At 34.1% G+C, this 11,093-nt stretch overlaps 1 protein-coding gene across 1 annotated transcript; it reads left to right on the top strand.

Annotated features, from left to right (window-relative positions):
• Window positions 1-4,223: 4,223 nt before the first annotated feature.
• On the top strand, window positions 4,224-10,066 carry CSN2 (casein beta). The gene is made up of 7 exons (XM_039251778.1): window positions 4,224-4,274; window positions 5,024-5,047; window positions 5,137-5,163; window positions 6,437-6,460; window positions 6,557-6,601; window positions 8,141-8,674; window positions 10,061-10,066. Exons 1-7 carry the CDS (start codon window positions 4,224-4,226, stop codon window positions 10,064-10,066), a joined length of 711 nt encoding a protein of 236 aa, XP_039107709.1.
• Window positions 10,067-11,093: the final 1,027 nt, after the last annotated feature.

Below are 11,093 nucleotides of genomic sequence, written 5' to 3'. Positions count from 1 at the left end.
TATAAAAGGACTAACTTTTCAATCACTCAAATTCCATTCATTCATTTCCCTGATTTCTCACATTTCTCATATTTTAATGACACATTTGTCTTCTCATTACCTAAAATACCCAGTACCATCCTTCTAGTTGACATCATCATATGTCTGTCTAGACTACTGTATTAACATATACTTTTGGTATTAACAAACACTAACATATTTCATCTCCCTTCCTAGGTTATCAGAGATACTGTCATAAAATCATAAAATTTAAGAAATTTCACAATTCTTCCTTCCTTCAAGTATCTAATATCTTCCCTCATTTCCAGTGAATTATGTTACACGGCATAATTGAAATTCAAAGACATTGTGATCTGATTCCATCAAACTATTTCAACAGTAACTTATATTCTATACCTTCTGTGTAACCTGAAGTACAGAACCCATCAAAATTGGTATTTTTCTCTTCAAACTCCTGTCTTTCCTTCAGCCGAAATGCTTTATTCCCATTTAATCATCTCTTAAAATTCTTCTTATTCTTTTAAGGTCTAACTTAAATAGCAGCTCTTTAATGACCAGTTCGCCCCACCCACACTCAGCACAGATGCCCCATTCCTCCAATTCAGGCATAATTAAATTCTACACATTTAAGCACAAATGCCATGCTGATAGCTGAATTTTATTTATTTTTTAATTTTTTATGTTTATTTATTTGAGAGAAAGAAACAGAGCACAAATAGGGGAGGAGCAAAGAGAAAGGGAGACACAGAATTTGAAGCAGGCTCTAGGCTCTGAGCTGTCAGCACAGAACCCTATGCAAGGCTCGAATCCACCAACCACAAGATTATAATTCAGCTGAAGTCCGACTTTTAACTGACTGAACCACCCAGGAACCCCAATAGCTAAATTTTATAACAGAATTTATAAAGGGAGTTAAAACATGGGCACAACATATGATTAAATAGAAATACATGTAGTCAGACAGATCTAGTAGTTTTAAATTGTACCTTTACCGTTAACAAACAATATTATTTTGAGCAAGTACTCAATCTTTTGTTGTCTCATTTTCATTAACCAAAATGTAAAGAGGCAAACTACCCCATGATGTTTTTGTAAAGATTGTACAAGGTAATGTCTGCAAAATTCACAGTGCCTGGAACAGGGGTGATATGGAGCATAAAAATAAAGATTATTATTATGCCTGAAATAGAAAAAAGTAATCAGTACTTATCAGGTAAATAAGTCTCCATGACATTTCATTAATTTTTTGTTAACAGATTTACCAAGGATTTTAACTATACCAGCTATTCGGATAGATTCTTTTTCTGAGATGTTTCATTATAGAGGAAATTTTATTCCTCTGATGTACGAATTATTGGTTTGAAATGAATGATTTGTTTTTCCCAAATCAAGTAGTCCTGAAGCTAAGCAGTTTGCCCTACATGACTAAGCTATCATCAGGGACTTGTTATCTTGTCAGTTTCTCCACTGCCCCGTAAAACACTAACAACGGCTCAGGTCAGCATGAAATAGTGGTCTTTGTGAAAACCCTGTATTTCTCTGATGTTCATAGAGAATCCCCTACAACTGCCATCATGAGGACCCACCAAGTGCTAAATAGATTTAATTGCATCCACAATAACTTGTGGATTGGACCAGAGACTCACTGTCTTCCAGTCATTGTTTTAGTTATTAGACAATTACATTTCCTGGGCAGATTTTCTTTATTGGCTTGTGAATTGCTTCCTTGTTAAGATGATCCCCAGAATTTCTGGGTACAGATAATAGGCAGAAATCATTTTCCAATCATGTGGACTACTTGGAATTGAAGCTCACTATTGATTTTATCTCAAATCACAAAATTAGCATACCACTTAATACAGTATATAAACCACCACAGAAGCAGACAGACCATCATCCACTTAGCTTCTCCTTCACTTCCTGTCCTCCACCTTGGAAAAAGGTAAGAATTTCACATGTAAATTTGATATATACTCTCTTCACTTTTATTTCAAAGTAGGCTAAGATATATGAAGAAAATAATTGCTTGAAATACAGTCTTTCAAAGAAGCGTATTTAAAGTAATACTGGCACTATTTTCAAACCTTAGGTTAAAAAAATAGAAATGTCAAAAGATTTGGTAAAAATTATGACTGCATAAGCTTTGAGTCTAAGAAGTGTAGTAACAATGATTACTATTTTTTTGGTACAAAGCCAGTTCACAGGCCACATTGAAAAATCTATTTCTTGAATTAATAAATCTTCTAATTTGGTTAAACATACCACAACAATAAAAGAAAATATATTTAAGTTATTTTAAGGAGATGTGAATGATTAATGGGAAACCTTTATCCATCAGTAGTTTTCGCAGTGGCACACAGAGTTAAGAAACTATAGGACTTGTTTGGGGATATGCACTACTTGAAATGTTTATAAATCATTTTTAGAAGTGGGTATTCATCAAGCTTATTTAGAGTAGCCAACTTCCCCCTTTATCATTTAGTCTATGATAGTTCAAAATATTCTTTTTCTTTTAAATAGGCATATGAAATACAAAATTAAGTAAAAAAAAGAAAATGTTTTATTTTATAAGAAAATTTTAGACGGGACAGAGATGACGTGGAAACAAAAGCAAAGAGAAGATTTGGAAAAACTAAAAGAGTACTTTAGAATAGATTGGTCAAAATGAAGTTCTGGCTAAAAAAATGGTATATAAAATGCTAATTATAAAATATAGAAAATGAAATGAGATCCTTCCTATATATAATGATCTCTACTAGAGTTCCGTATTCTTTTTTTTTTAAGTCCTGGCAATAAAAATTATTTGGAAGCTTATGGTGCTCTTAGGCAAAGGAAAATTATTAAGATTTATATAGCAACCATGAGAAAAATCTATAAAAAATACTTTTTTCCTGAAGAAAGAGATAATTTTCAGTCTTCAAATATTGGAAAGGATATTTTGCAGATGAATAAGGGAATTTTTTCATGAAATGTTTTTAGTTCAGAAGTTTAGATTAAAAATCAGAGAGCTAAGATTGTATGTCAAGCTATATTGTATGTAGATTATGTGAAGATTGTATGTAGCACAAATATTATTTTGTACAAGAAATTATAGAAATGAAACAAAATCAGGCATTTGGTACATTTTGGTGAAAATACTAACATATATGTTACACTACAAGAGGAGGTAGCCTGGAGTGGAGATTGGGCAAGATAACCTGATACTTCGGTAAATCATCAAGAAATCAGAGAGAGGGGCGCCTGGGTGTCTCAGTCAGTTAAGCGTCCAACTTCGGCTCAGGTCATGATCTCACCGCTCGTGGATTTGAGCCCCTATTTGGGCTCTGTGCAGATAACTCAGAGCCTGGAGCTTGTTTCCAATTCTGTGTCTCCCTTTCTCTCTGACCCTCCCCCACTCGCAGTCTATCGCTCTCTCAAAAATGAATAAATGTTTAAAAAAAAAAAAGAAATCAGAATAAAAGCACAGTGTATTATCTCTAAAGCTCTGTGTCATAAAGGAGAGGAGGCATTATTAGATATGTAGGGATGAGGACTGAGTAGTGGATATAAATGGAGAAGAAACAAACCAATCAGTGCATCTGGGTAAAGGGAGGAAATAAAGGAAATGTTCAAATGAAATCTCAGTCTTATTGGAAATGAGATATTTTAAAACAAATATCCATGGAAATGGTTTGGCTTACTAATAAAAAGATAAGAATAAAATATGATCGTTGCATATATATTCTTTGGTCAGTTTCCTCCCAATAGAACTGAGGATCTATCAGGGCTGAGGCCTTAATATTTTGTTCACTGATGTAATCCGGGCACCTAGACAGTATCTAACAATGAAAAGTATTAAAGAAATATCTTTGAACAGATGAATCAATTAATAAATGTTTCTACAAATAATTATAACTTTTTTCTGTCTTTCAAAAATAATAAGAAAACCATAGTACTGTGAATGACATGAAAATGAGTGAGGTAGGGTAGAGGTGATAGCTGAAAAAATCTGAATAGTCAGCCGTAAAGTATAAAAATAATATATAAGAGTAAGGAACCATAGTAGATTTTGACCTTGCCTATATGATAGAGTTTTTATTAGTTTTTTTTTCTAAAATGCAGAGATTTTTATTACATATAATCTTTAGTTTCTTTAACAGGAAAGTAGCCCTAGCTAAATAAGAAAAGTGACTGACCAATATATTACCATTCCTTCATTTCCCCATTGACAGGACTTGATAGCCATGAAGGTCCTCATCCTCGCCTGCCTGGTGGCTCTTGCTCTTGCAAGAGAGGTAAGAAAATGTCTAAATGATTAAGATGCAATGGATTATCTGTCTATGTGTAGAGAATAGTATCAATAACATTTTTAAAGTACGAGTAAAGCAGAATTCCAACAGATTTATTTTGACTTCTTAGAAAATCATTTACATTCCCCAGTTTTTCAACAGTGTGCAGTAGGGGCCCAAATCTGGGCCAAATTCTGTCTTAATCACTGTGCCACCACTTCCTAAAGGAAAAGCAAATGGACTTATCAGCAAACAGACAAAAAAAAAAAGAACCGGATATAAAAATGACAGTAATAATGTTACACAAATATGATGGCGTGCATGTACAACCTAGATAAATATATCTTATTCCAGCGATAAAATATATGTTTCTCTCACCTTAAGGCATTGGGTCCACTCCTACCTGTGTCTATCCAGAGACATGAGAGGATGGCCTATCAGGCAATAATCATAATCCTACACATATCTGTAATCATAATAAAGTGTTTAAAACAAATTAAAATAACATTTTCTGCTGCCCATCAAACACTGTTGATTCATGTAAAAGAAAAATATATCAACAAAGTTACTAAATATAAAAGACAAAAACAATTGCCTTGCTTGAGACAAAAGTCTCAATATTGAGAGATAGCATTTTTTATTTCTCAAATTTGTGGGATAGATATTTGCATAAAGAAGGTAAAAATTAGATAGGAAAAATGTTTAATAATGAGTTACCTATGGAAACCAAAATAGTGCTTTATTTTTCCTTACAGAAGGAGGAACTTGTGTCTGGTGAGGTAAGATATTTTTATTCAGAACAAAATTTTCAACCATATTATTAACATTCTGCAATAGTGATTGTTTATTTTTTGTTTTTCCTTTACAGACTGTGGAAAGTCTTTCAAGCAGTGAGGTAAAACAATGTTTTCAGAGATAATTTCCCAGTCTTGGATCAGTAAAATGCTGTGCTGTGTTTTTATTTTGCTATATTAGGACAGTTAGGTTAATGCAGCTATGTTGTGACATAAGTTTTAATGTAAATTTCCATTGTAAATGTTTAAGGACAGAAAAAATATCTAAAGAATTTAGTATCCTAACACTTTCTAAGTTGGCTCGCTACTTGGAATTATGTCATTGTGACCCTCTTTTTTTTTTTTTAATGAACTGTACAGTTTTGTTTTCTGTCTTGAGCTCTCTTTACACCAACCTGATTCACTGTTCTGATATTTATTGAGCCCCTTCTGTGGATCAGACATTGACTAGGAGCTGTAGTGCAAATTGAAAGGAGGGATGTCTATTTTTTTCAATGTTTTTATTTATTTCTGAGAGAGAGAGAGAGAGAGAGAGACAGCGTGAGCAGGGGAGGGTCAGAAAGAGGGAGACACAAAATGTGAAGCAGCCTCCAGGCTCTGAGCTAGCTGCCAGCACAGAGTCCGACGCGGGGCTCTAACCCTTGACCGTGGGATCATGACCTGAGCCAAAGTCAGACACTCCACCAACTGAGCCACCCAGGCGCCCCCAAAAAGAGGAATGTCTATAATAAAGAGCTTACAACATAGTGTGTGAGCAGACATGCAAATGGACATATTTTGTAATTACAATAGTCACTATACTAAGTAAAAGCACTGAGAGGTAGTGTAGTCCTAAATCTGCTTGGGAAAGTCAGGTAGGTATATACCCTGGCACCACTGTTTTTGGATATATCATTACTTATTAGTTAAATAGTATACTTGGTCTCTCTACAAGGTTATCAGACCCTTAAGGGAGGATATTAATTTCTTATAACTAATTTGAAGTGTAAACATCATAAGCAAACTAAGAATGATTAAAACAAAAGACAAAATTCATATTATCAATGAAAATGATTCTTTTAGAATCAGATGGGGTGACAGAGTTATTTGCTGTCCTAGGATGGGAGTGTGGTGGTAGAGAGAAATTAACATCAATTAAATACCTCTTTTTGTACTATATTCACTAATTTTCTTTCTTAACTGCATTCATTTTTGTTTTATACAAGTTTATGCAGAACAGCACAACATACAAGTTTCAGCAATTATCCTGAGTTTTTACTATTATCAAACAAGGTGTCCGTGTTAACCTATTACATGCTTTAATTTTCTGATTTGTTTTGACAAATAAGATGCATTCATAAAACTAAACCTAACTTTATTTTTATTTTTCTGAAGGAATCTTTTACACACATCAACAAGGTAACACCTTCATATTTAAATGTACTTATTTTCAAAATTTCCTACATTTAATTTTTATAGGTGGTAACATTTCTTTATATTTGATTTGGTTTCTAGCAGAAACATGAGAATTTTAAACATGAGGAACAGCAGCAAAGACAGGTAATTTATTTGTGATAAGTATATTTCTAAAATTATTATGAAATATAATACATACTTAATATGTATTTGTTCACTCTAAAGACTGATAATAAAATAAATTCCAGCGAGGAAATTAAATTTAAACAGTCAGGGTGCCTGAGTGGCTCGGTCGGTGAAGCGTCTGACTTTGGCTCAGATCATGATCTCACAGTCTGTGAGTTCAAGCCTCGCATTGGGGTCTGTGCTGACAGCTCAGAGCCTGGGGCCTGCTTCACATTCTGTGTCTCCCTCTCTCTCTGCCCCTCCTCCACTCATGCTCTGTCTCTCTCACTGTCTCAGAAATGAATAAATGTTAAAAAAATAAAATAATAATTTAAGAAATTCAACAGTCAATATATTTTAAGACATAAATGCATTTTTCAAACTCAGAATTAATTTGCAGAGTATAGAATCAAAACCTATGGATAATTTTTGATTTACTCACGTTTCCAGGTTGGGAACTAGTTTCCCCTTAGTCTCAAGGTAGGTATTCTGATGAAAGAGAACAAGAAGGCAATATGACACATTTTTTGGCTGTATACCCTTGTCCTCAAGTTTCTCTCTACTTAATTTTCTTATTTGTAAACCAAGAACATTCATAACCTCAGAGTATTGATGAGCTGTGGCACAGTGAATATTCAGTGTTTTTATGTAATATTTTGTAGGTTTTATATTAACATTTATGAATGGTGAAGTTCTTAAAAGAATTTCCCTTACACAGATGACAGAAGTGAGGTGCAGAACAATTGAGCACACAATTATCTGACAATATTACACAGTTAGTAAGTAATAGAGCTTGCTTAAAATTAAAGATTTTCTTAGACAAAATAAAATTCTTCATTTAGTTAAATTACATGTGGTAATATATGTGGTAACGAATTTATCTCATTATAATATTTCAACTTCTCTGTTTTATCAGTGGAGTTGTATTGTTTGGAACTGACACCAAATATTTTCTAAATCGAAATGAGTTCTCAAATTGATGCCTCTTGAAAGACTCAAAATAACTACCTTCCAACAAGAGAAGTAGTGCTAGAAGGTGGCTGGTGTTAAGAAACACCTTGAATTGAGTCATAAATTAAGATTTAGTTTTCATTAAAACAACAACAGCAAATAAACCTTGGAGTTATCCCTCTAAGTCTTTTTAAATTGATCTTTCATATGTGAAAACAATTTGCTCTATTAGCAACACATTATGTTGAAAAATCCATGCCTATGAAGACCAAAGTGGACAGATGCAGCTATCCAGGCAATTCAGAAAAAAATGAAACAGGTCTTGAAATCTCCAAAACTTTATTTCAGTTTGATCTGTGGATTCACCTATGAAGGGAGTGAGTAGATGAGAAATCCCTTAATGAGTGATTTACTCTTTAGTCCTCACCTGACTGAAAAGAATTTCTTAATCAAGACCAGAAAAAGATATTCTTTCTCTTTTCACTCTCAAAAGAGAGGAGGTTAATTCATCACAAATGACAGTTATAGCTGAATCATGGACTCAAGGATTCTTTTCCTTCTTTCCAGGATGAACGCCAGAATAAGATCCACCCTGTTTTCCAGCCACAGCCTCTGGTCTATCCTTTTGCTGAGCCCATTCCTTACCCTGTCCTTCCACAGAATGTCCTTCCCCTCGCTCAGCCTGCTATGGTGCTGCCTCTCCTTCAGCCCGAAATAATGGAAATCCCCAAAGTTAAGGAGACCGTCTTTCCCAGACGCAAAGTGATGCCCTTTCTGAAATCTCCAGTAGTTCCTCTTGTGGACACCCAAATCCTGAATCTCCCTGATCTCGAAAATCTGCACCTTCCTCTGCCTCTGCCTCTGCCTCTGCTCCAGCCCCTGATGCACCAGATCCCCCAGGCTCTTCCTCAGACTCCCATGATTCTTCCTCAGCCACTGGTGTCCATCCCACAGTCCATCCCACAGCCCAAAGTCATGCCTGTTCCCCAGCAAATGGTGCCCTACGTCCAGAGAGACATGCCCGTGCAAACCCTACCGCTCTACCAGGATGCCGCCCATGAGGCTCAACCCTTGACGGCCCCAGTTTACAACCCCATTATTGTAAGTCCAAACTTAATAAGTCTGCTCTCTCACTTATGACATGAATATGGTGATAGAGGAAGTAACTGAGGGCTCTATAATGAAAGAATAAATGAATAATGAATAGATCTGAAATGCACATTGTTTAGATCAGTGATTCTCAATCCTGGCAACACAATAGAACTATCTGTAGTCCTGTGTCTTTCCAAAATCCCAATGTCGAGGCCAACCCACAGAGATTCTGATATAATTGTTCTGATCTTCTATGTAGAAGATACCATAGGGAACAAATTATTTCAGAGATTCTGATTTAATTGGTCTGTTGAGAATTTAGGTAAAGAGGATTAAGGGTTAGTAAAGCTAGAATTAAATTTGATAATCTGATTGGGTTTGGAATAAAGAAGGTTTATTATTTTCAACAATTTTGAAGGTTTCCTTGTGCACATCTATTACGCAGGTGCCTTCTTTCACATCTTGTTTTGATACATGTACCTATGAGGATAAATAACTGAGATGCTTATTTCTTCACTCACAGAATTCTTAGGGAAAGTGTCTGTTTCTGTGCCTAAATGTGAATCGTATATTTAATTATCTTGGTCTTTAATTTTTTTTTTAATTTTTAAGGTCTAAGAGAATTTCAAATTTAATGTGCCCTCCTCACTTTTGGTAAGTTTTGGGAGTTTGGGGATTAGACTGATTATCTTTATAGTTAATATCTGTTTATAATTCATTCTCCTCACTAATTCTGAGCAAGTGACAAACTTTATCAATATATGTACTTATTTATTAATGATCAAAGCATCATGGGTGTCTCAATGGTTGATTATTATCTACTGACCTGAAATTTTGCATCTTTTCTATTTCAAAGAATTTAAAACTTTTATTATGTGCTATTAACAGATTTGACTGGTTTGTGTTCCACTGCCTATATTCTGATTCTTGGTTATCAGCATTTTTAGAAAAAACTGAAAATAATTTCTTCTACTTTTATGTGAATATATTTGAGATACTTTTAAATATCTTTTTCATTCTCATTTCTAACTTAGGCTTCATAACTTCAATTGTTTTTCTCTCATTTAAAATTTACATATTATCCTTTAATTCATGAGTCAAAATGAAATTAATTTTTCTGGGTGTGAGGTTTAAAAGGGGGAAAGAATATAGCTTTGGGATTCTTAAAATATGAATCTTTCTGTGATCATAGTAGACTAGACATTTCACTAAAACAATTTTAGGTGAGCTGATATTTAATTATATAGAAAATTTTATATGCCCTCAGGTAGGGCTCAACATTTTGTATTTGTAACAAAATTTGTCTTGTAAATTAATCACATCAAAATTATGAATGAGGAGGGATGAATATGTCATATAACATAACTAATTTTATATCTGCTTTATATTTTACAGAATTGACTGCAATTGGAAACGTGGCATCCTTTCAGTCTTTACATCAAGCTACCAAAAATGAATAATTTTGAATCTACATGGAAAAAAATGAAAATTTATTCATTTATTTTATGTATTATGTTATTCATCTTAATTTGAATTTGCTCATAAACTCTACATTTTCCAAATTTTAATTCACTAATACCATGGAAGTTTAATTCTGAGTTGAAAATACCATGAACATTTGAAAATCTGTATAAAAATTGTTTCTGGAATTGTGCTTGTTACTTGAGACTCTATTTCCTAAGCAGTCATTTCAATAAACTAATCCTTTAGGCATATTTAAGTTTGTCTGTCTTTATTATAATTTTTCAAGTCTTAATTGCCCTTAAGATTACTTTTAATTTAAGATTATTGGTGTTAAGAGGTAACTGGGTGGTTCAGTTGGTTAAATGTCAGACTTGATTTCAGCTCAGGTCACAATCTCATAGTTTGTGAAATTGAGCCCCCTATCAGGCTCTGCACTGACAGTGGAGTCAACTTGGAATTCCCTCTCTCTCTCTCTCTCTGTCCCTCTCCTGCTCATGAGCACACATGCCCTCTCTCTCTCTCTCAAAACAAATCAAAACGAACAGGTTATTGGTGTTAAAAATAGCCATGGGTAAATTGAAATTGAATAGAATACTTTGAATTGAATGGCAAAAAATATCAAAAAGTGGAGGAAACGATAGGGTGATCATACACTGTTTTTGCTCTGGAAAGTCTTGGTTTACACCTCGTGTCGCAGTTAAACTAGTACACCTGCGACTTTCATTATCAGAAGTAACCAACATTGGATGTTGTATAGTCACTATAAGTGGAAAAAAAAAAAAAACCACTTCAAATGAGAAAGATGATTCACAGCTCTGGTAGCTAAATGGGGCTGTGAAAGTTACTCAGTTCTTCAGAGCTTCAATTTCCACATCTATCAAATAGGGACATCAAATGTTTTTATTGAAGTTTTAATATTATCAGTGCACTGCACAGTTACAGGATAATTGTTCCCTATGACTCC

Source organism: Hyaena hyaena, unplaced genomic scaffold, assembly GCF_003009895.1.
Source record: "Hyaena hyaena isolate Hyena2069 unplaced genomic scaffold, ASM300989v1 scaffold_395, whole genome shotgun sequence".
Taxonomy (NCBI): Eukaryota; Metazoa; Chordata; class Mammalia; order Carnivora; family Hyaenidae; genus Hyaena; species Hyaena hyaena.
This window is presented reverse-complemented; position numbering and strand designations above follow the sequence as displayed.